Source organism: Acomys minous (genome assembly GCF_964271855.1).
Source record: "Acomys minous genome assembly, chromosome: 18".
Classification (NCBI taxonomy): domain Eukaryota; kingdom Metazoa; phylum Chordata; class Mammalia; order Rodentia; family Muridae; genus Acomys; species Acomys minous.
Window position 1 is genome coordinate 42,666,169 of NC_140501.1, and position 26,883 is coordinate 42,693,051.

The 26,883-nt window shown below is 41.7% G+C and overlaps 1 protein-coding gene across 2 annotated transcripts in view; it reads right to left on the reverse strand.

The window, feature by feature from the left end:
• The window catches only part of LOC311589492 (uncharacterized protein), a 163,775-nt gene extending 160,690 nt beyond the window's left edge, over nucleotides 1-3,085 (reverse strand). For both annotated transcript variants that reach the window (XM_084767978.1, XM_084767979.1), the window contains exon 1: nucleotides 1,898-3,085. In XM_084767978.1, the coding sequence (XP_084624104.1) occupies nucleotides 1,898-1,993 (96 nt within the window). In that variant the 5' untranslated portion in view covers nucleotides 1,994-3,085. The remainder of the gene's footprint in view (nucleotides 1-1,897) is intronic.
• Nucleotides 3,086-26,883: the final 23,798 nt, after the last annotated feature.

The window sequence follows — 26,883 nt, forward strand, 5'->3', positions numbered from 1 at the left end:
TAACCCTTCCTATCCCACAAGCCCCCGCCTGGATCTAACGGCCACCATTCCACTCTGTTCTATGAGATAGACTTGTTTCCACAAACGAGTCTGAGCACATGTACTATTTATCTTTCTGTGACTTACTATGCTGAAAATAACTAACCTCCCGTTCCATCCATATTGCTGGAAATGACAGGCTTTCATTCTTTTATGGCTGAATAATATTCTCTGTGTGTGTGTGTGTGTGTGTGTGTGTGTGTGTGTGTGTGTGTGTGTGTGTGTATTTTTTTTTTCTAGCCCCACATCCATGGATGGCCATCCATCTGATTCCCTACTTTAGCAATTGTGATTAATAGCTCAATAAACATGAGAGTACAAGTATCTCCTGGTCCAATGGCTTTGCTTCTCTGGATTTATATCCAGTAGCGGAATGGCATAGCCATGAGGTGGCCAGCTTTTTAGTTGTTTGAGGCATGGCCACACTGTTTTCAATGATGGATAAACTAATGTATATTCCTACCAACGCTGCATAGGAGTGTCTATACAACATCCCCAGCACTTGTTTTGTCTTTCTGATGATAACTTTCTACCTAAGGAGAGGCAGCAGCTCATTTCTAACTAGCTAGATTAGTGATTCCCAGTCTTCCTATTGCTGCGACCCTTAATACATTTCCTCATGGTGTGGTGACTCCCAATCATCAAATCACTTTCATTACTACTATATAACTGTAATTTTGCTACTGTTACGAATAGTAATGTAAATACCTAATATGCAGGATATCTGACACACAACCCCCAAAGGGTCATGACCCACAGGTGGGGGGAACCACTGGCCTGGAAAGTGAAATTCACAAGACATGAAAATAACCAATGCTAAAAGAGCTAAAAGATTGTGTACCCTGACTTAACCTTATATCTCATCCACTTGTATTGAATTACCACTGTGAGCTTCTATTAAGTGTCTCAATTAAAGAAAAGAAGAAGAACCACAAAATCTATGATTTAGTCCAGTCTCTCTCTCTCTCTCTCTCTCTCTCTCTCTCTCTCTCTCTCTCTCTCTCTCTTATTTACATGAGAGAATTAAGGCCCAAAGAAGTCACCTGTTTTGCCTAAGGCTTTTTCATCAAGAAATGGTTAAAGGAAGAACGAGAAATCTACTGTTCTGTATTCTATATTCATACAACCAGGATCATACTCGCTCAATATATATTCTGTATACAATTACACATGCTAAGATAACCTATGAATCTATATAACACAGATTAAAATACCAATCTTCTGATTAAATTATAGAAAACCTAGTCATCCCTCCTCTGAAAATTTGGCATTTTGGAATGTTTAACTAGGTCTAGGCTAACATTCCCCTTGCATTATTTATGAAGAAGAAGCATGCCTAATGTAAACACAGTTAGCACCTGAAATACTTAACTCCTATATGGTGTGCAAAGGTAAAGATGTTCGAATACCTTATTAGCAACCGGCCAACATGTTGTATTTTGAACTATTTGTTAAAACATTTCTGTAGCACTCTGTGTGGTATGTATATCTTAAAAACAAACTGGCATTAAAAATATACCCTTAAGCAAAGAATCTTGGTGCTGCAAGGTGTAACGTAAAGGCAGAACAAATCTTTAGTAGTCACTGGGTCCTAAATTCAGTTCCCAGTACCAAAACAAAACAAACAAAAACAAAAAAGCAAAACAACAAAAAACCAAGACAAACCTAAGACACATTGAGTATTTTCTATCATGTGACTTCCCATCACTGCTACAAAGCCAATATTTCATTCAGAGTGGAACCAAGTTTTCAAAAGCAATGTTAAGGCAAACGAAACAAAATTACAGTGTCTGATGTGTCCTCTCAAATTGAGAATCTGACTTTAGAAACAAAAGGGCACGAAAGTCAAACCACATACCTTTCTAGATTGTTTTTCTATGTCTTCGAACAGTGACCTTGGAATCTGTATTGGGATTGCATCAAATCTGTAGATTGCTTTTGGTAGAAGGGTCATGTTCAGTGATTAATTTTTCTAATCCGCGAGCATGAGCGGCCTCCCCATCTTCAGTCTCTTTCTTCAGCCGCCGGGTGACTTTGCTCTTGTTCTGCCCCCACCACCATGCTGTAGGATGCAACTTGACAGTACCTGCTTGGGAAGCTTTTCCTGCCTCCTGGACACATCTGGGTGGGTACCACTCCTCGGTAACTGTTCTTCTGCCGCCTGGCACTGCTACTGCTCTTCAGTGTAGCTTGCTGCGCCTTTGTTCCGATGTATCTCATCCTCTAGGGGGTATGTCACCTCTGTGTGTTCAGCTCTTAGCAGAGTGTGTTATCATATATGTGAACGACACACAATGTGCTTCCTGGATGAATAGGAGTCATTGGAGATGTCAAGGCCGTTCTCTCTGGGCTCCTCTCCATGTCATGGAGCTCAGCCAAGTTCTAGGTAATGGCCCTGATAATCACATCAAATTACTATACACTCCAAATTACTCTAATTTCAACTTCATTAATTTGCCTGGCCTTTCCAAGTCTGTCTTAAATAAAGAGGTTTTCTCTGCTGAGATGTTTCAAAAAGGAGTTTTTTTTTTTTTTTTTTGGGACTGAGTTACTTTAATATGTGCCTTACTTATAGGTCATATTCTATGTATTGAGTTTTTTTTTTTAATACTAAATGCTCAAGCTTTTACTTTTTTTTTTTTAAAGTTTCTGCTGGAGATATTTCTAAGCAGAGTATTAATTACAGCCACCTGTGCTCCCTCAACCAGGACGCCTTTTCTCAGCCAAACCATTTTAAGTTTGCCACCAAGTCCCATTCTTCTCCCTTTCTTTGGAAAGAATGTAGGAGGTGTGGGGGCACCTCACTATTCTGGAGTAAAAGAAGATTGAACAATGATTAAGACAAATACTGCTCTGGGCTCAGAATAACCAACGTAATTCAAAACGCATTCAGATGCCGCTTTAGTTAACCACCTAGCTTGGTGTTTCCTATGACGCCACTGTCTAACCAGCCTAAAGCAAAATAAAATATTTTCCAGTTTAAAATAATAATTTTTAAAAAACCCAAAACCTGAAGGGATCACTTCTGAGTAAACTCTAGGAGCACACCACCCTGGCAGAGCAGCTGGACTGCCACCGTGCACAAGAACACGAGCACCCCTGCCTTGGGGTCCTCCGGACTGCAGAGGAAAGAAAGGAAGCTTGCCCCGTGGGTGTGTAATCTAAATTATACAAGCAACATGAGTCATGCAGGCTTCACAGGTGAGAGTTAATTAACATTTTTATCCCAAGCAGAGAACGAAAGGGGAGAGAAAATTAAAATCAATATTAACGGCATCAGAATTCACTTCAAATATTATAGGAGTCATTTGCAATCGGAAGATAATTTTAAAAGCTTGTGACACTGTCAGGCTCACTTGATGCCCTTTCCATTTGTATAGTCTACTGGGCAGGCACCAAAATGTACATTTTTTTTTTCAGACTGTCTTCTGCACTCTCCCACAGCCAAGGGACAGAACGGCCTGAGGTCAGGAGACGGACGAGGTGAGCTGGAGTGCACTTTGGTTATCAGACTCAAAGACTGTGAGCCTCGTCTCCCACACTCCCTATGACGAAGGATGCGATGACACCAAATCTACGGTTATCTCTCACACTCGGTTTATTCATAAGGCTGTACCCTCAAATCCTTATTAGCAAAGACTACCATTGGAAATTGACACATAAACAATTTGAGCCTCTATAACTGAACCCTCAATGCAATTAGCTCCATTTTTATACTAAGTCATTAAAACGTATGTATTGAAAAACTGACTACCCATTCAGCCACCTATAATTTTTTTTTAAATTGTAAAACCAAATTCATCTTCAGCACTGAGGAGACAACAACCCGAGCTGTCCTTAAGAAGAGGTCGATGTGCTTACTGTTAAGTGAAAGGGCACTGCAACGAGTTCGCCAGTAAATCTTGCTGCAAGAATCCCGAGAACTGGTAGGATAGTTCTCACGAACACTTCAGAGTGGGAACCACGCCAGGCAGTGGTGCCTGCTGATGAAGTCTCTGGTCTTTGGCTCTAGTAACCACTGAATACTCTCTGCCCTTGCTCTGCTCCAGGAAAACAGGTGGGCCCCCACCCAGACTATGGAAAAGCCAGCATCCACACTGCAGATAGTGACAGCTCACGTCATTGACATAAACTTTAAACCTAGTTGCACAGTCACGAGACAAAAGGAGTCCAGTGAGCTAAATCTGAGCTAGCACTTGTCCCTCCCTGATAGCCTTAATTCATGACTAAAAGATGCATGTCCATACCATCACATATCCACCCCCACCACAGCCTAAGTATTATGGGATTGCAGAACAAAAATATAAAGATTTCATACAGTTCAAATAACCGTGGACCAACCACATGGGAAAATAACAACAATAACAAAAAGTACAATAAATGGTACATAAAATGCCTTTTGCAGCAAAAGTAGTGCGGAGACCTAATAGCAGCCACTTTGTGGAAGCTGCAGTGACTTTGCTATTGCAAGACACGATCATCTCAATGATTTTCCACACAGAGAACTAAAAGATAATAACCTCTATGCACAAACGAACCTTGGGCTTTACAAACATGTCAGACGCATCAAAAGGCATTAGAGTAAGCCTTAGCCGGTGTGGTGATTTAGCCTTGACTTTGTCTGGATGCTCAGAAGAAAAATGGAGACCTAGTTTTTCACTGCACCAAAAGCACTCGCTTAAAAAGCTTTCTTGTTTTATCTTGTACAAATTGTTTTCCAAATATACTGCTGGGATTGCGGATCCTCCAGCTGACCCCTCACCCAGGGACTTTCCACTTCTTCATCACGGGAGTGGGATGGGGAATCGGAAATGTTTCTAAGTTGAACCATGTGCCCTCCAAAGTATGTTGACATCCAGTACCGTTGGATCTGGCTCATTTTGGAGATAGTCTTTTAAGACATAGTTAGGGTAAGGTGACCAGACAGGTCCTAATGTAATATGACTGATGTCATTATGAGAAACCAGAGTAGGGCTTGCACTGATGGGGGCAGGGACTTACAGGCTGGCGCACACCGTGGAGAAGGGCCAGTGACTTTCAGCAGAAGGTAAAGGAAGATTCTCTCCTATGGGTAACAAGAGGAACATGGCCCCGCAATCACCTGATCACACCCAGACCCTCCCAAACACTGTGGGGCACTTCTTTGTTCTTTTAAACCACCTCATTTAATTGGAGTCCTAAAAAAAATAAATAAATAATAAAAATAAATTTTAAAAAAGCAGTTCAAGCACTTCATTGTTCTTTTAAACTACCTCATTTAATTGGAGCCCTTAAAAAAAGTAAATAAAAATAAAAATAAAAAAAGCAGTTCAAGAATTGGCTCTTCTGTGGTTTTTTGGGTTTTTTTGTTTGTTTGTTTGTTTTTGGTTTGGCTGTTTTGTTTTGTTTTGTTAACTTTCAAGTAGAACAACATGAAAATTACTCCCGATTGGCAGGGGTGGGGTGGGGTATCTTGATAGCTAAGACCTTCCATATTAGGCATTTTTACCCATCATCAAATGAAAAGAAAAACAAAAAATGTTGTAATGCAATTCAACTCTGTTAAGCCTGAAGGTGCAGTTTGGGGTTTAGGGGGTCACCCTGCGTTCCCTCCGAAGGGAGCCGCCTTTTGGGAAGCAATGAGGCAAAGCCAAAAGGACCAGCACCAACCTCAGACCTCTGCTGTTTGTTTTTGAAAATGCTAAGACCCGAAAAACTCACAGGAACTTGTTTTGAACTCTGGCAGTATGAGCACATAGATGGTAACTCTGTTATTTAATGAAATCACCAGCAAGCAGGGAATGGAGCAAAAACACAATAAAAAAAATGGGACATGAAGGAGCCTCTCGTTTGCGCAGTTTGGAGCAGACACATGGATGTAGTCACGAGAATGAGGGAAAGCTCTTGATGATGGAATCTGAGAATGTGCTGTTAGTTATGTTTCCAGAGATCTCTGGAGCTTAATTTTACCGATGAGAAAATTGTGCTGAAGTTACATCTGTGAGACACCACTGCCAACCGTGGACCAGGCTGGGTTTCCACCAAAGCACAATTCCAGCCTGCTCAGTCTTTAAGAGGGGGATGGTTGGCACTTGGTTATAACATGCTTCAAACAGCCCAGCCAAAACCAGATTCATTTCAGAGGAAAGAGAGAAAAAAGAGAGGGGAGTAAGTTAGAGTAAGAGAGAGAGGAGATTTATCATTTAAATATAAAATGGGGAACATAGTCTTACACTGTAAGTCAAAATACTCAGCATGGGCCAAGAAGATGGCTCACTGGGTAACAGCACTTGCTGCTAAGCCTAAGCGAAGTTCAGTGCTTATGACTCAGATGGTGGAAGGAGAAAACTGACAGAACTGACTCTTAGAAGTCTTACTTTGACCTCTATATGTCTGCTGTGGCATATACATGTGTGCATATGCAAACACACACATATAAAGTACATGCAAGCAGTTATCAAAGTGCCCAACATTTAAATGCATCAGAAAGCATGACATTTGAGGTAACAAAAAATCTAGTAACAGAGTTTTTAAAGCCATGAATACAATTTGGGATCTTGTAGACAGAAAGATACACACACACACACACACACACACACACGCACGCACACACACACACACACGCATGCACACACGCACACACACACAATCATTTCTCTGATTTATATAGCAAAATATTAATATAATCAATAAATGTTATTTACCAAAGAGAAAAAAGCAACCAAATTTAACATCACTCATTTTACATAACGCAACTACTTGTAGAATCAGGAATTATAAAGGAATGGCAACATGTGAAGAAATAAAATATAAGTGACAAAGGATGATGCACAAAACCAATCCCAAGTCCTCAAGTTGAAAAGGCAGTCAATCCTCACTCCTACACACAAAGACACAGACACACACACACACACACACACACACGTATACGTACATTCATGCATACATACATACATAATACACACTCATACATACACTATACACACACCAAGGCCTACATACCTACACACACATACACACATACACAGAGAGACACATACATATACATACATACACACAAGCATACATACATACACACATACATACAAAAACACATACATGCACACACAGAGACATACATACACACACACAATCACACAAAGTTCATTGAAAGTTGAGGCTCAGAACTCAACTCAGAACATGTCCATTTTGCTCTGACCACAGCACAGTGCTGGCAAGGACCTGTGCTTCCCGACTTCCCGTAAAAGTGCAGCATTATAAAAGGTAACGTGAGCAGGAATGATGATCAAAACCCATTTTCAGGACCAAGTCTTTGCATTTCCTTCCTCTTATTGATTTTTTAAAACTTCGCTCTGCACGCTCTCAGTTGGCTTGGTCGCAGGGAACATCGCTTAATGTACGCTATTGATTCAATTGTTCACATTTCTACTTGTGTAGAAACTTTTGCTACAGTGCATTTATTGATCTTTTAATTATTAATGTGGCCCACAAAACATGAAGAGCTTTATTGTAAAATTTTTTCTATTCTCCCACATTATGGCAAAGAAAATTATCAAAAATTGTTAGAACATGGAGCACAGTACCTTGCATAGCCCCTAAAAAGACCGCGACAGGCTGTGTGCCTCGTGTGCCAACACTGAGAATTCTTTCTCTAAAGTTAGAAAGATATGAGCCTAAGCAATTCATTAGATGATTTTTTCCCCTTAACTTCTAGAAATACTATGATAAATATGCTCTTAACTTGACCCAGGAGCAAGAACTGTGGCTGTGATACCAGACAAACAATCTTCCTGAAAAATCAGCATAAATTAAATTCCAATTCAAACAAGTTCAAACAAACGAGTTTGTCCACAAACTCCTGGGCTATGTATTATCTGGAGAAACACTATCGCACTTAAATTCATACTGCTTAAATGTACTTATCCACTCTTTGAGAATTTCATACATATATACTATGCATTTTGAACACAGCACCACTACCCCCTCCCCAAATTCCAATTTCAGTGGAAGTGAACAGTGTAATATTCAGTCTTTATTTAAAAAGAAACATGCAGATAACAAAGACACCAGGTTAAAGATGAAAAGAGATGAAACTGGTTGAGCTTCTCCTGCAAAGCGCTCCTGCCCCTCACTCCTGAAATGCCGCTTTGGCTGGCTTTAAACAGCCAACTTGAACTTGGATGAGTCAAGGGAACCAGATAATATATTCCTAAACCCAGGTCTGATCCAGTCTGCAGACTTCCAGTGGAAGGCGTTTTACACTCAAAAAAAAAAAAAAAAAAAAAAAAAAAAAAAGCCCACTGCCCACTGACCAGCAAATGCATTCCCTATTGCATCTTGTGCTTTCCAATATCAAGGCAACGATGTGTGTAATAAAGTTGAGACACCTCCAGAATCAGGGATCAACTTTGGAATAATAACCTAAATTGGTATTTCTGCTTTCCAAGGTCCTTCGCGTTTGCTCTTTCCTGGAGGATAATGGGAGTATATGCCACCTCTGGACCCAGCGGTTCTGAATGTTAATGCAGGCTCACGTGTCTCAAGTGCTAAGAGCCAGGACCTGAGACTAGTGATGGAGCTCCTTGCAGAACCACTCTCAATACAGAGGAAGCCTTCTTCAGGACTCATCTCTCCGGCCAAGAATGCCACTTCACGCACTGGCACAGGTCACAAGCTTTACCTAGAATGTGTACTTACCATGATTATACGTAATAGTTCATTCAGCAAGGAAAGAGACTAGGCTAGACTTTCTAGAACGAACCACCTGAGTAAACATACGTGTCACCACATAAGCCGTAATCGGTAGGTATCTTAAATCTATTTGACTTTTATTATTTAAAACTCACATATATCTAATTTTCCAGTCCCACCGAACACACAATGGGCCCTGACACAGCAAACACAGGTAGATATGAGACCCGATTCCCAAGTCTTTCCCACAGCCCACACATACCAGGGACTCAGCGTCACATCAATCCGCTCAGAAAGAGAACAGGGACTATACTTTAAGTTGGGGTTCTATTCCTTTGGAAGAATTCCAACTTTAATTTAGAAGTAAACTCATCATCATAGTTTCTTTACAAACCCTGTGTATCTGAAGTGAAAAGGTGAAGGGAAATGCTATTGGAAAGATGTTACTTTCCAAATATAATCATAAAACATTAAAATGTCACTCTATCTCTTGTGAAAAGCCCTTTTATCTAGGCCCCAAGAGAACACAGTATGTGACACTGCCTAGAAAAGAGCAGTTTAAAAAATTCGGCCTTAGTATTTTACATGTAAAAGTCTTTAATCAGTCTTTCCAACATAATAACAGGCAGTTATGTGAACAATTATATAGTACATGTAATAATTTATTGAAAACCCCTTTAACATTAAGTGAAGAAAAATATCTTATTCTAAAAGTATCTATTTAAGGTAAACTGCCTTTGTCTCCTATTGTATAGACCAGCAATAGATCTGGCTCTTAATCAGTTACAAAGGTTAATAGGTAAAGCTCACATCATCTCTATTGTATGCCCCACATCTCATATGCATTTGAATAGAAACAACATTTTTACTAACTACTTTTCAGACAAGAGTGTTTTATAACCAATAGCTGTTAAATTGCATATTAGAAATTTTAAAATATATTTTATTAATTTATTCATATTACATCTCAATTGTTAGCCCATCCCTTGTATCCTCCCATTCCTCCCTCCCTCCCATTTCCCCTTACTCCCCTCCCCTATGACTGTGACTGAGGGAGACCTCCTCACCCTGTATATGCTCATAGGGTATCAAGTCTCTTCTTGGTAGCCTGCTATCCTTCCTCTGAATGCCGCCAGGCCTCTCCATCAAGGGGACGTGGTCAAATATGGGGCACCAGAGTTCGTGTGAAAGTCAGTCCCCAGTCTTTACTCGTGTGGAGAATGTCCTGTCCATTGGCTAAATCGAAGTTTACTGTACGTATTGTCCTTGGATTGAACTAGAAATGGTCATAATGAGTGAGTTCACCCAGAAGCAGAAAGAGTCAAATGGTATATACTCACTTATATCTGGACACTAGCCCAAAGGACCTGTCCCATGAAAGTCTTCACTTACCAGGAAACTGAGACAGAGGGGAAGACTTCCTATTGGGACTCTAGGTGAGAGAAGCAAGAGAGAATGGGGAAATAGAAGGATCCAGAGGGTCCTAGAAACCTACAAGTAGAAATGTTTTAGGGAGGAAAAAAACAAAGGAAGCTAGTGCTGAAGAGAGATAGCAAGATGGCAGCACATTCTTCCTGGGCTCGATGTGCACAGTTCCTTTTTTGCGACATCTCATTATAGCAAGCATATGTGGGTGATATTTTGTCTTAAAGGTTCTGAAACTATCTCATATATTCATAGAAGTTTTGCTGACGGGCAAACTCAACTTAGCACTTGCTTCGATTAAAACTGTCTTAAATCCTGCCCGCCTCTGCTTTCCTGGTCCTTCTACTCCACGTCTGTCTGAAACTGTTTTTCAACCAGCACACAGGCTCCCCGCGTCCCATCTTCATGGTTAAGTGGGGCTGCCCCTTTATGGACCGTCCTCACCAATATACAAAGACACATTTTAAAGACTATAGTATTTGCCACTTCTGTCACAGTTTCCCCAGTTCCAACTAACTAAGTAGATTAATTGACACCAGCTGTTCACTGCCATCTTACACGATCCATTCATTCAACAAATATTCTCTGTGTGTCTGTTCTGTGCCAGAATTCTTCAGTGTACTGGGGATATGTGAATAATCGACACCAGACAAAAATTCTTCCCTTCACGGCAGGATAATGCAGTAACATTCTAGTTAAGATGCTGACCCCCCTCCAAAAAAAAAATAAATCTGTGATACATGCCCAGTTAAAACCCAAAGGCCTGAGAACAAAAGCAACTAACAGTTGTATGAAGTGCCAATGGTCCAGGGTAGGAAGTGATAAACATCAGGCAGAAAGAATTCTTACTGGTGAACATCTTGGCGGTTAACTGGGCATCCACAGCCTAGTCAAGTTAGCACAGACAACCAACCACTGCTCCCTAAGTGTTGTGATGACAGTGGCTCCTTCTTCAAAAGGATACGGAAACAATGAGGGATGCTAACGTTCTGAATGCTTCACAAGTTGGACTGATATGTTCATGGGAGAGACTGGATGTCGATGTGTGCCACTTTTGGATGAGAGTGTCTCCCACAGTCTCAAGCACCTGAACCCTTGGTCCCCAGCTGGCTGTGCTGTTTAGGAAGGGTTGGGTGGTGTGGACTTGCCGGAGAGTATTTGAGAGTAGAAAAACCTTCGCCTACTCCTAGTTTGCTCTGTCTGCTTCCTGCTTGCATTTGAAGATGTGAGAGCGCCTGCTTCCTTCCTGTCACTTGCTGCCATGGTAGCCTCTTACCACTCTAGCACTATAACCCTATAACACCAAATAGATCTTTCCTTCTATAATGCTTTGGCCATGGTGTTTCGTCAAGCAACAGAAAAGTAACTAGTACAGTGTGTCAGAAAGAATTTCAAACTCATGTTTGGGTTTTGTGGTCAGATGCATTTCTGCCAGGGATAGACTACATGATAAACAGCTGGGGCGGGGGGGTGGGGGGGGAGAAAGACAGGAGAGGCGAACGGTAATCAAGAGGCTGCTTTGATAATCTCACTTGAGGATGCACTTGAAACGCTATCACTGCTCCTTAGAAACAATGTGACTAACAGCACACCAGTTACTGTAGAAACATTAAGCTTCACCACAGGTGAGAGGGCAAATGGGATGCAGACACCCCTCCCATCCTACCTCACTGGACCGTTTCCAAAGGAAGCAGGAGACTCACGTTTTCTATCAGCTCAGAAACTCTGCAAGCATCCTTTGGGCTACATTTTCTGATAGGTCCAGGCCAGCGGGGCTCTCAAGCATAAATCCTCAAGCTCTATTAAAACCGTTGAGAAGATGGTCAAGCCACAACCTAAAGAGCTCATCCCTTGACACCTGAAAAAGCCCCAGTGGTTCTAGTGCCCCTAGAAGAGATTTAATCCTCACCCCCTGGCTCAGGCGGGCGGGCGGGGCGGGGGTGGGATGCTAGACAGGGGCAGGGAGGAAATAAATGAGTCCCGGAACTGTGGCTTCCTTCTCTGCATAACATTCTTGTTTTCTGTACAAAGCGCGCCCCACTCCTTTCTATGCCAGAGAACGTTTCCATCTCAGTGAAAATTTCAGTCCACAGGGCATGAGGAAGGGCATGAGTTAATGTTCCTTTCCAGTAAAAGCCTGAGACTTCAGGGCTTCTCGGAAAACAGGTTCTGGGCACCGTTGTCATGGTTCTAAGAACCTGTTATAGAAACAGACAAAAAGAGTTTAGCTCACCCTAATAAGTCCCTGGAGTCATTTCTTCCCCAGTGAACCAATGGCTAATGAGGAAGCTGTGCCTTCCAGCACTGGGATGTACACAGGAAGGGAGGCTAGGATACTACATCTAAGATTTCCAAGGCACACAAAGGAAGCTGTAAATCTGTCCTCTGGCCTGGAAGAAAGACACAAAGCAGGCAGGATGCTGGAATGGCCTGCTAAGCAGTTGTGTGGAGAAGGATGCAGGACATGAGATGCAGCACTCCAAGAACTGACGTTAAAACAAACAACCTGAGTGTAAATATGAACACTATTTGCTTCAATTAGGTCTAAGCTATGGGAGTGTGCACTTTAATATTTCCTCAGTGTACAGCTCTGCGAGGGCTCTCACCATTATTAAAGCATGTTTATTCAGGGTTTGGCTTTTCATCTATTATGGAAAAATTACATCTTGCCAACAGCACCACAGAGCCCTAAACAGTAAATCCTCCACTGACCTTGAACCCCAGCTAAAGCAAACAGTCACTCTCCTTGGTGCTGAACTGCCTAAATAACACACTGAGTGAATGGCTGTGAATATAAATTACATCTACAATGTGTCTTAATGGTATGGATTACCCGGAGTTTCTCCATAAGGCAGTATTTTCAGAGGAACTGTGGTGTGAAGAAAGTTCCTAGCGTGAGAACTCCATATATGTTCACTCGCAAATGATCATCATGTGCTTATGAGTAGCAGAGTGCACAGGTCTCGAGCCCCCGCGGAGGGGCTGGCAAGGTGCCCACAGTGTCTGGTCAGATTTTCCAAGAGCAAAAGAAAAGAAGCTTCTCAAGAGAGATGCTGTACTAAGAGGGGAGGTAAGACAGAGCCCTTGAAATGACAAGGCACTGTGAGACAAGCAACAGAAAACAGACGACAGTAGCCGGCAACAGTCAGCCAACATATTGGTATATCCCCACTAAAGACATCAAGAAAATATACCAACATGCTGATAATAGTAAGTGCGGGCAGCAAGATACAAGTGAAAAAGACAAAAAACAAGGCACATAAATGAGTAGAATGTGACAGAAGAGATTTAGAAATCAACGGCATTGGGTGTAAATAATAAAATTATGGTCATATTTGTACTCCTGAAATTTTCTTTACCATACACACACACACACACACACACACACACACACACACTTACTTTTAGAATGACTATTAGAAATTAAAGGATATGTGAATGCTCACGGCAGTGTCTGTAATGGTAAAAGGGAGGCTCTAAGCAAGGTAGTAACTAGCCAATCGCACTAACAGGAAGCAGGAATAAAACACTGTTTGACCATAAACACAAGAGATGATTTTTCATGATTTATAAGAGGCCATAAAGATGTGAAAAAATGTGACAAGGGATTTCTGAAAATAGATGGTTTAAAAAAAAAAAGAAAAAGAAAAAAGTGAGCCAGAAAATTCATGAATAAAACAACATAGAAGAAAAACAGGGGAGTACACAGAATTTTTGAGGGAACCCCTAGCACGTGACAAATTCACCAAAAGCCAGTCGAGCACCAGAAAATCTGCCTCCAAATCCATTAACCTGAATTCCACTTTCTTGCTTCCAGACAGCAATGCAAACTTCAGAACGCACTTAATCCACCCTTAACAAGTTTATCAGGTTTCTGTTGAAAAAAAAATACCATTTTTATATATTGTGATAGTCCAAGTCAGTGCCCCAGATGCTGCCTGCAACTGGAGCAACTAAACTCTTCCATTACTGCGTCTGCCCCTCTAGGACAGTAGGCTGGAAATGGAGGCAAAAGTAAATGGTACCCAATGGTATAAAATGTGGGTGACTGCCTCTTCCCCTGGCAGCCACGTCATAGCCATAGCACGTCCTAGGCCCCTCCTCTGGAACATCAGGTACAATTTCAAAGAACTGTGAGACTCCAATGACAGACTAATGATAGCTTACCTTTTGGACCCAAAGTAGCTAGGACAAGCTTCTGAATAGGCGAGCAGCACGCTATGCTAGCATTCGATACTACAAATGGGAAGCAAGGCAGAACGAATGATGCTCTCCGCGAGTCTAGTCCACTCCTCCAATGTGTAATAAATCTGCAATTTAGTTTGCAGTTTCTTTTTATCATCAATATCTCTACCAAACCGTGACCTTTGTTACTGCTCTCCTAAGCAAGCCTGCCTGTCACCTGGATCTCGTCCTTATCCTTAAGAGTATGTTTCTGTGCCTGTTGCCGCCTTCTCTCAGAAACATAAACTCCATGACGAGGAGGGCTGCATTGTTATAGTTCATGAGCAGGAAGTAACCATCAAAGCAGGCAGAGAAGAAAATATTTCTCTACCATCAGGCCAGGGAGAGCCCTCTAGAGTCAAGACCTACACGGAGCAGTAAAGGAACTCCAGATTATTTTCCCATAATGTTGAGACAGAAGTTCTGAAGATCCAGATGTGAAGAGCACACCAAGCTATTCGCCTCACTCTTGAAATATGCAAGATTAGGCAGGACCATCCAGAGTGTGTGAAATCGTCCTCAGAGCCTAAAATTGGAATTCCAATTATGAATCTGGACAACAAATGTATCTGTGGCAGTACTAACAGCACATGTACATTTGTCACCCAGAGAAGCCATGAATCTTTTCACATCTCATTGCAATTCTTGTGAATGTGTCAAAATATTTTCTATGTTCAGCACCACTGCAGTGATTATTATAACCACTGCAAGACCTAACATAAGATAATGAAAAAGAATAGACATTGATATAGTCCAAGTATGTTTTAATACTCTGATAACTATTTCATTTAGATGCATCCTTATCAGTCTCAGTATTCAATACACTTAGAGATGCCACTCTGAGGAAGAGACCACAGACTCCAGCTGCCAGCTAAAGAAGTCTATGGCATGAGAGGCCGAGAACCCTGCTTCTGACAGTCGGCCCAGGCATTAAAGCATGCAGTCACCGGGCTGGAGAGATGGCTCAGTGGTTAAGAGCACTGTCTGCTCTTCCAGAGGTCCTGAGTTCAATTCCCAGCAACCACATGGTGGCTCACAACCATCTATAATGAGAGCTTGTAGACAGTCACACATGCAGGCAGAACATTGTATACATAATAAAATAAATAAATAAAATTTTTAAAAAAGCATATAGTCACCAAGCCCTCACTTATAATGCTTTCAAATGTGAAATTAAAATCACTATTTATGAATCTACAACATTCTGATATATAGGATTTATGTATATATGACCATATATTATGTATATTTTCCATATTTATAAAGTTCAAACCTAATTGCACAATTTATATTTTTAAAAAGGCAGCTTACTCATAAATTGTCTGAGGTGAGTTATTTTTATTACTTCTTCCCACAGGATTTAAAACAAACATGTTTGTTGAGGATTTGGGTTTGAGCCCTAAATCAGATTTACTCACCATTATAAACCTTATTTTCTCCTCTATAAAATGTGAATGATAACATTCTCCTTGTTTTGATTTTTTGTTTTGTTTTGTTTTGAAGGTTTTGGTTTTTCAAGACAGGGTTTCTCTGTGTAGTCTTGGCTGTCCTGGACTCATTTTGTAGACCAGGTTGGCCTTGAACTCACAGAGATCTGCCTGCCTCTGCCTCCCTGAGTGTTGGGATTACAGGCATGAGCCACCATGACTGTCTCTGGTTTGTTTTTTGACAGCTTGACACAAGCTAGAGTTTTCTAGGAAGACAACAATTGGGAACCTGTCTCTATGAGATTGCCTGTAGTGCATTTCTTAATTAATGACAGGTGTAGGTGGCCTTTTTTCATGACTTCTCTCCATGACAGACTGTAATTTGTCTGTGTTCAAACATCATGTCCAAAAGCAAGCTGGGGAAGAAAGGCTTTATTTCCCCTTACAACTCTCAGGCCACACTCCATCACAAACATCAGGGCAGTAACTCAAGGTAGGAACCTGGAGCAGCGACCATGAGGGAACACTGTTGACTGGTTTGTTCTCCATGGTTTGTTCAGCTGGCATTTTTACATAACCCAGGACCAACTGCCAGGGGTTGGCACCGCCCCACCATGAGCTGGGCCCTCCCCGCATCAGTCATCACTCAAGATGCCCAGCCTTGCCTACAGGCCACTCTTAGGGAGGCATTTCTTCAATTAAGATTCCCAATTCCCAGACACGTCTAGGTTTGTGGTAAGTTGACAGGAACCAACCAGCAAGAGGATGAAACAGTACACACAGAGCAGCACCACAAGATACCTGCAAAGTACTCAGCATAGTATTTCATGTACTCAGTACTCAATCCTCATAGCAGAACCACTGTCCCAGGTGTTAGTGCCATTTAAATGTTAATTTATAGTGTCTTCAATACTGTTTCTTCGAAAGGGTCTGCTAGTAAGAGGCAATCAGCAGACTGCTTCTGAACACCAAGTCTTAACAACAGACCACCTGGGTTTAAATTTAACTCTTCCACTTCCAGGCTCTGTTAAGACAATTTCTCTGCGGTTATAATGCAGATGCATATCATCAGGAAAACAAGATACTCTATCTCCCAGGGGGGTGTTACGAGGTTCAAATTAGTAGCCATACGTAAAGCACATGGGAAAGTCCCTGGCACACAGCACTTTATAATTATTGGGTATTATTATTACTGCAATGGGAGTTATTATAACAGTTATTATCCCATCAAGTTACAAACAATTTCTTCACCCTTCTTTACCCAGAATGTTACTGAACATTTAGCATATGCGAAGTGGAGCCAGCCAGGTTTAAAGGATGCTGGAGCTCACTTTGAGAAAAGGAGCCATGGAGATTTTGAGCTTCTTGACAACAGCAAGGCTCGCACCAACTCCTCAGCGGGCAATGGGTAGGTGTTGACTTAATTTAAACCCACAGGAACCACTGATCTCTGAGAAGGAGATCCATGATGTCATTTCCTGAAGGGCAAAATAGCAGTCAAAATAATGGTAAGTGTTTTGCTTCTCCAAGGTTTTAGGTATTTGAGCAATTACTTCATCGTCGTGGCAAAATTATGGTGTGAAGACAATCTTGCTGATATTTCATTATTTTATATTTTGTTGTTGTTGTTGTTTTGCTGCTTCAGAGCTTTACAAATTCAAGACTCTCTGCTGTATGTGACCTCCCAATATATAAGATAACAAATATTCAAGTCATATGACATATCTGTCAATAATTCCATTACACTGTTAAATGAATATATATCATTATGTCCAGAACTCACCAAACATCCAAATGCTAGATCTGCCTTTTTTTTATTACAACAATTAGACAATTATAAACCTTAAGAAGTCTTTATGTTTCTCCAAGATGCAGAGAGGATCCCCAGCAAATGTTGTTCTCCAACACACATTGGCTAAAAGCCCATTCCCAAGAGAGAGAAAAACAGAAACCTTTATATCTTGAAAGGAAAATAAAATTTGGCCCCATACAGATTTAGTGTCAAAAGACTAGCAGGCAGAAAGTAGTGAGGGTGGAGACGGGCAGGCGTGACCATCCGCGTGCTTCCTTCTTCAGTGCTCCCGCCTGCACTCAACTCCAGCATCCTTTAATGGTACATGAACCGCATCATCCCAGCTTGAAGGATGAAGCACTCCCCTTGCAACACTACAGGGCACTTCGCAGGACACCCTAGGGACAGAGGAGCCTGCATTTAGTGCTTGCAGCGCTGGGATCCAACCACACTGGGAGAGTTTCCAAGCTTCCACGCTGCCAAGCTTAATTCTCAACTCCATTCTGATGGGATTCTGCACAGAGCACCTTTACAATGCAGCCTTTGATAAGATCTCTGATCTGAAAACTCAGGAGGAGGCCTGAAAATGTGCCCTCTGTGTCACTAAGTGAGGTGAGAGGAAGCCAGGAGAGTCAGGACTTTAGATCCACATGCATGCAGCTACATGGCTGGCATGTGGTGCATAATTTTCCATGCGATATTCTTTGGAGTCTGTTCAAACAAAATAATTGCACACGAAGTATTCAAATAAAATCTTTATGAATGGAAATACTCTTAATGAAACTCTTGTGTTTCTTTAATCATCATGAGCATCCATTCTGGCATGAGAGGAATCTTCCTTGAACATATACGTTTCCTGACACTTTTCGGATTAAGCACCTTTAGCAGCTCCCCTGTGCCTCTGCGCTAATATCCTCACACCACAGGATGACAAGATGAACTGTGTAGTCTCGCCCCTTCTTCTCTTCCAGCTTTACCCACCTCCATGGTTGTCAGAATACCGCCTTTCCCTGGGAATACTCACTTTCCCTTCCCCCTCCCATGCTTCATCACAGGCCTCAACCTTTACCCACTGCTTCTCTGCCCAGAATATTTTATCTTTGTAGCAGTATCAACAGTGCTCATTCACCTCTCTCAGCTGAGCTGTGGCCATTTCCACTACAAAGATGGACCCGTGGTCCTTGTAAAGTAGAGCATCCATTCAAAGCCCTGGAGCACTTGTGGTATTTCTTCTGCCTGTCATAGCATCTGGCAGTACTGATTTTAACAGTTCTTTGGACAATAATTCAAATACAACAAAACTCACACTTTATAAAGTGTAGGCTTTCCTAAATTTTCCCATGTGTACTTTCCTGTGTGTATATCCCATGTGACAGTTTCCTGTGAAGCCATCATGACCGTCAAGATAGTAAGCACAGCCACAGTGGAAATCTCTAGTTCTCTTTAATTCCCACCCCACCCCCACACAAGCCACCGGACCTCCTCCCTAACATCACAGGCCATCATCGTTTCTGAGAAAATGAAGTCAAGTTGTCTTCATGTTTTGCATAATTATTTTGAGACTCATCCACACTGTTGCATGAAATCAATAGCTCATTACATTTTATTGCTGAGGACTTCCAGCACGGGCGTGGATTTACTGCTGTGAGTTTTATCTTTTCAACTGTTGACGGCCAGTGTGGTTGATGGAGGTTTGCAGATAGTGGCAAGGACACTGCTACAGAAAGTCACATGCAAGTGTTCATACAGGCAAGTTTTCTTTCCTCTGGAGTACAAACGTAGAAATGGGAGGATGTAGATCATGTGGCGAGTACATGTTTCCTTTTGCAGCAAACTGCTATTTTCTAAGATGAGCATGATAATTTACATCCCTACTAACAGTACATGAAAGAAAGCTCCATTTCTTCTGTAGGCTTGTCAACATTTAGTAGGGTTTGTTTTAATTACAGCCTCTCTAATATGTCTATTGTGTGATTTCATTGGAGTTTTAATTTGCATTTCCCTAATGACTAATCCTATTCAGCATCTTTCCATGTGTGTATTTGACACCCCATATTTCTTCTTTAGTGATGTATCTATTCAAATCATTTGCCCATCTTAGTGGGTTGGGTTTTTCCTAAAATTCGAGACTGATTTATGTATACTGAATTGCAAATCAGACATACAAGCTTTAATCCTCTACCCCCACCCCCTCAACCTCCACCGCCGACCCCCACACCCCCACAATCTGTGGCTTATCTTTGCATTCTTAAACTGAATGTTTTTGGTGATGTTTGATATATTGACTTGTTCTTTAATGGATTGTACACTTAAATTATATCTAAGAAACTTTTGTTCAACACAGCAAAGCATACACTATCTTCTATTAGAGTTATAGCTTTAAGTGATATAATCATGTCTTATCCCATTTTTATGCTCATTTTTTAATCTTACATCAGGAATATGTGCTCATTTTGTTAGTTAAATAAACCCTTCCAAACTCTGTTTGCATCTTACTCTAAAGCCAGTTCAGAACGTTGTGGGTCTATTTCTGGTTCTCTCTTCTGTTCCCCTAGCCTATTTGTCTACTGAGACACCAGGACCAAGCTCTTTTGATTACCACTGCTGCAGAAGCCTTCAAATCACAAATGTAATCCCTCAGCCTTATCCAGCCTCTCCAACACTGTTTTTGGATACTCTGGGTTCTTTCCCTTTTTAAACGGCCTTTCAGATTCATCTTCTCACCAGTGAAACTTCCTGGGATATACGGTCTCTGTATATCCATTTGGGGATGTGGGCATCAGAACAGTTTTGTGTCTCCTGACAATGCACACCAAAAAGTAAACATGTTATGATCCTGTGTCCAGGTTTGCACTCTTTCCTTGGGCAAGGCAGGCCCTCTGGATGCTTAGCCAAGTCCTCCAGCTGCAATCTTTTATTAGATTTATTACTAAGTCTTTCATATTCTTGGTGCTATTGTAAAATGGCATTTTTATCTCAGCGTCTGATTGTTCGCTGCCAGGGTATAGTAACGCCATTGATTTTTATATATTGATATTGTATCCTGCAACCCAGTAAGAGGACACTAGAAATATGAATTAAGATTAACATCTCAATGCCTTGGGAGACAAAGAAAATAGATCACAACCACTCTCAGGCAAAGGAATGCTATGGGAACACATAAATGTGTAAACTGAGGAAGAGATGAGCAGAGAGAACACCTCTGCATTCTATGTCTGTGCCTTTGATAGCCAGAGTGAACCTTTAAACCCATCAGCCAAGTGATCTGGGGAAACTTTAAAGATTTATTGTGCGTGGTTACTGCTGCAGTGGTTTCTGAAATATACAGTAACGCAATCCCTCACCACAACTGAGGCACTCAAGGGGACCAGCATGCCTTGCGTTTTAAGTTGGGTTCTGCTTATTTTCTTTATTAACTTATGACTATACTTCCTGGATAGGAATCTAGACCTGACATTTCAGAAATGGGACTTAGGCTCTAAGTATTTTCTGTCTGCTTCCTTGCAGCTGGAGTGGTTTCTCTTTGGTTCCAGGCTCACAAGACTACAGGGCAAACCACATTGACTGCTCTCATGCCCCTACAGAGGATGTTTGCTTAACTATCCAACACACCCCTCTTGGCTGCATTAGTTCTCCCAAAAGGCAAATCCAGAGGTCACGTGGTCCTCTCCTGACCACATAACTGGGGTTCTATCTGCTCAGAAAACAGAAGAAAGAAAGCTATGGTTGAAAACCCCAGAACACAAATCATTTCTGGGTCTCATATTGCCCAGGAACAGCAAGGCAAGGCCTTCCCTAACTGCAAGGAATTTGGGTGGAATGTGAGCATTTTTGGTGGTATTCCTGTTGCCAGATGATTATCAATACCAGAAACATCATCCTGAAGTATGAAAGGCAGAGAGAAACAGACGCCAGGGAAAACAGCCCAAACTAGCCTTGAAGAATGCTATGTGGTCCAAGCTCCCAAGGCTGCTTCCTCTCTCCAGGTTGCTGAATCAGTAACTTGGAAGGCCCTGGCACTGCTGGGAACCTGTAAACCTTCTCCCGGGGCCTGTTCCCCGGGGTCATAAACCATTACCTTAGTCCCACACGTCTGTTATATGGATATTTTGATTGCTTTATAGCCATAATACGTTCTACAGTATTAAAATTCTAAAATACAATTAAATCACAATAACTAAAACCATCTTTAAATCCACTATCAGGAAATCACAACTCCTAACATTTGGTAGATATTGGCATGTGTGCTTCTCCTCTATTAAATTTTTTAGCGAAACTGAAATTAAGAGTTATTCGTAATCGCTTTCTAAGGCACCAGAACAGAGGGAAGATATGGATTACTCTGAGGTGTGAGCAAATAAGTGAAATGTAATAAAAAAGAAACAAAAGAATGAGATTGCCAACAGAATCCACAAGATAATTATGGTATGCATCTAAACCACCTGCAACCCACACGTGACTTATCATTGAAACGTGGAGAATTAACAAGCAAATGAGGAAATCGCTGACTGACTATATATATATATATATACCCACATCAAGGACACTGCCTCTCAGCCTAGACCACAGGCACAGCTGTAAGAATCCCACAGATACACATGGTCTATAGACTTGGGGCAAGAAAACTAAAGAGCCAAGGTCATGTGGTTCCTGGTAAGAGGCTAACATGTCAGAGATTCAGACACATGCATGGTTGGAAGATTCCACACTCCACTTGCCATGTTGATGTACCTGGTATCTCTCATCAGACAGCAAGGCAGGTCCCATGATACTTGTGTCTGGTGTTAAGCAAGGACTTGCTCAATTTAGGGTCCATCCAAGTGGTTTAGCGGAAGTTGGATAGACAAAAATTAGTCTACTTTGTAAGAATAGTGAAAAAGTATCTTCTCTAATCATTAATGTCCCATTATGACTTAGGCAGACGCCATTCTGAAATAGAAGTTCATCAATGAACTGGCTAATTTTGGAGATGTTAGTGTCTTTAATTCAAACACACCCCCACACACATGAACACACATGTACACATGAAGATGTGCTTGCACACAGACACACATGCATAGACTTGTGCACACAGAGATATATTCATACACACACACACACACACACACACACACACACACACACACACACACACTTCTACTTGAATTAGCTTAAGGAGAGGTCTTGCTAAATTGCCCAAGCTGGACCCACACTTTCAGTCTCCTGCTTTAGCCTCCCAAGTAATCGAGACTGAGGCCACACACACCACTGTCCCCAGCTCGGGGTTGGATGAGTCTTTTACTAGGAAATGTATTTGCAGGACTAATCTGTCTTTTGAAGAAAAAGAAATGGAAGGCATTTGAACTAGGAGGCTGGTATGCTTGGCTCATGGCAAAATGCCTCTTAGTTCTATTCCTTGTCCCCAGCATCTCACTTGACAGCTTCTTCCTAGGGTAGCCGAATCTATTCTCCCACCCCTTGAACCTGGATTGACCTTGTGGCAGAGTCTGAGAAAATGAATATGAGGTGAGTGAAGGGTTCAGATGTAAATGAGGCCTGAGAAAGACCTGTCAGCCTTTACTTTCATTTAGAGGCCTGACTGACCACCAAGCCTGCCTGTTGGATGATAGGAGACATCAGTCACCCTCTTTCCAGCTGATGACCGACCATCAGAGATGAGAGTGAGGACATCATAGAGCATCCAGCCCTGGGGCACAACATTTTACCAAGGAATAGGGAAATTCAAGTTAAAACCACAAGACACCATTACATAGCCATCAGAGTGGCTGCAAAACCACGTCGCCACCAAATACTAGGGAAATGCAGAGAAACAAGATAGTCATACGTTGTAGCTGAGAGTGTAAGACGGTGAAAGCACTGTAGGAAATGTTTTGAAACTTTCTTATAAAAGTAAATGTTCAGAACATGCAACTACCCATCAGCTGCACTTTAGAAAATGTATACTGGGGAAAATAAAGCAAACCTATGTTCAAACAAAAGCCTATACAGGAAAGGCCCATTAAAACTCTTTAGTAGTACAGTGAAGAAAGAAAAGGGAGTTTTTCAATAGATAAATGAGTTAAAAACTACTGATCTGGGGTATTAGCTCAGTGGTAGAGCACTTGCTTAGCGTGAACGAGGTCCTGGGTTCTAGCCCCAGCACTGGAAAAAGAACAAGATGGGTCATCATCAGCCCTGGACTAGCAAATAGTAGAAGGTAGATCACCACCATCATAACCATCATCTCTGGACTACTCAACAAAAAATGAGAATAAATTATGGATGCACACATCAATATTCAGGAGTGATCAGGTAGTAGGGAGGAGTTATTTATTTTTTTTAAAGGGCCAATCCCAAAAGGTTACAAATCATATTTTATGTGACAATCTGGGATGGAAGAAATTATGGAAACAGGCTCACAAGAATCCCACCATTCAGGAAGGGCAAGAAGATGGAGAGGTGAGAGTGGCAACAGAGGGAAGCATGAGAGACCAGAACTTGGCTGTAGCCACGTAACTACCTGCCTGAAATTTCACACTGTATCTTTACAGACAGTAATAAGGGATACGGGAGATCTCTACATTTTCTAACTGGTCATGAATCTCCACTTATCTTAACATAAGCTTAACTTTGAGAACGTTACAGACACCCTCCCCACCCCACTCCACCCCCGGCCTTGGTTTTCTCACTCATGAACTAGAGACAAAACAAATAGTTATTTTAGCAGGACTAAGCTTAGATGATTAAGTGAAATGTTTATCGCATTCTTGGAGAATAAATAGGTATTAGTATAGACCTTATGAGTAGCAATTGTAACAGAAAACAAATTAGCATAGCCTAACTAAAATTGTAAAATAAGGACAGGTGAAAACTTTGGGGCCTAACAGCAGCGGAGCCAGGAGTGGCTTACACTGTAGCATGCTAACTAGAAATCAAAGTGAGAGGGAGGGAAAGGGGCCTGAAGACCAGAGCACTGAGAAAACCAACTCTGTCTTAGGAGAGGCTATAGAAGGAAACACAGAAGTCATGTGTCAGGGAGCAACAGACACTTGAGCTTAGGGTTGACCATACTCTCATATTCCAATGACAGATCGTCAAATGCAGGTTTAAACCACAGAGTCCTGAAGTCACACAACTTAAATCCACTAGTCTAATCAACCCCTCGTGCTGCTGGAACAATCCCAGTGCTTCGGATTTTTCTTTTGTTTTAAATTTATGGAGACGGAGAAGCCACTACCTTACAGAATAGCACGCAACTGTTAAATTTATATCAGAGGCTAACATTGCAAGGCACATCACAGTCATGTGATATGATTCTTAAAAAGAGGGTGGTGTCCTTCAGTATGACTGTTTGTTACCTTAACAGGCATCTCCTTAACATGTAGGCATAGCAGGCTTTGTGATCTTCCCCTCTTGGATGCTATCTTTATCCACCCAAGGGAAAGACGGTGCAGCTGTTTCACAGTTAGATGCATCTATCCGTCCATACACCATTCAGTCAACAGAAAACTACTAAGCGTCTTCTGTGTGCCAGGCACTGTCTTAGTGGCTGAAGCTATCGCTGAAAGCGAGAGGAAGATAGATAGTCTTGACCTTCACAAGCCTTAAATCCAATCAAGATACACATACAGTAGCTTAAGTATCACCAAGTGTACAATGAGCAGGTTTTGTTACAGGGATGCTATGGTGAACTCCTGTGAGTCACATGGAGACCTCTACTCAAAAGCTACAGTATGACTCATCCCTGTAAGTGTATATCAGGAACATGCACAGAATCTGTTTTATCTGCTTTTATTTCCAATTTCTACTTTGGAGCCATTTCAGAAACTGAAAACAACGCCTTCGTTTATCTGCTATCATGAGCAAGTAGCCTGTGTCCTGGTTACGCGCACTTTCTACAAAGCTAGAACATGTCACCTTTGGTTGCAATTTTATTTTCCACTTCAAAAATACAAATCCTTCTTAAATGCAACCTAATACATATTGTCTTGTATCACCATAATAGACAAATAATTATAATTTTCATTGTTTCCAGTATCTCTGGTAGTCATTATGAATGTCACACTATGTGTCCATGCTGAGAAGGCTTTGAACCAACCTGACGTATGCAGAAGAGCAGATCTCCCTCTGATGCTCCGTAATGCCATCTGTCACATCCTCCATACCAACCCATGTTGCCCAGGGCGCACGCCAGCATGTTTGCCCTGACATGAAATGTCCCTCACTCAGTGTGGCATTGTTGCCTTTAGGGTCTATACTCCCTGTGGGCACCTGTCCTCACTCCCTGGTTCTGCTGTCAGGTCCCCAGCTGGACCTGATCTCTTCAGCTATATTCCCTACCTTGTGGTCTATAAGCTAGAACAGAAATGAATATTTCCAAGGGGACCGAACCAACAGGTGTTATGATATACACACTTATCATTAAGAGACCCTTTGCCTAAAACAAAGTTCAAGTGTGTGGAAAATATCATCGATGGAGAAGGGATATTGAGATCTTTAGGGAGGTTACAACTAGCACAAAGCAGAGAAAACAAGAACCACCTGTCTGGCAGTAAGCTTTATGCCAATTACAATTATGATAATGCACACTTTCTAGCATAAGAAAGAGCTCAGACATTTGTCCTCTTGTATGTTGCTTACTTTCTCTGAGTCCCTGAGATAAAGGAAAAGACGGGTACAATTATTACTACTGAGACACTGAGCATCCAAATGCTACAAGTCACAGAAAGAGCCTGCAGGTCTTAGTGCCCTCCACCCTCGTTTTCTCCCCAGAAAATAAAATGTGAGATCAGAGACACATGAGATGGCTAATTTTTCTTCTGAGACAGAAAAGTTGAGGCAAGAAAAGCAAATTCCTCAGAAATAAGCTCACTAAAAAAATTTAAGGATATTTTTATTCTGAGGGAAACTATCTTTATTCTGTTAAAAAAAAATGTGAAGAAAGTATTTAAAACTTCATGAAGGAAGGCCGTCCATCTGCCTAAATCACCAAATGGACTTTTCACCCCCTCAAACACATTGAAATGGCTTGAAGTCAGGGTAATGACTCAGTGCTTCTCACGCTGTGGTGAAGATGCATCATTCTCTGACTGCACACTTGGACATAAATGACAGAAATGACACAGTCTGCTCCAAGGGCCACTCCCGCACACTCACTTTGGCCACCTCCCTACAAGGGTACAATCAACTGAACTGTTTCTACATGGATTCAGTTCTGCTAGGACCACCTTCCCCTATGTGGTGCTTGGTCATAAGCCCCAGGCTCCTCCTCTTCCCCATCTGTGTCTGTTGCACTGTCCAGGACTCCTGGGATATCTCATTTTAAAG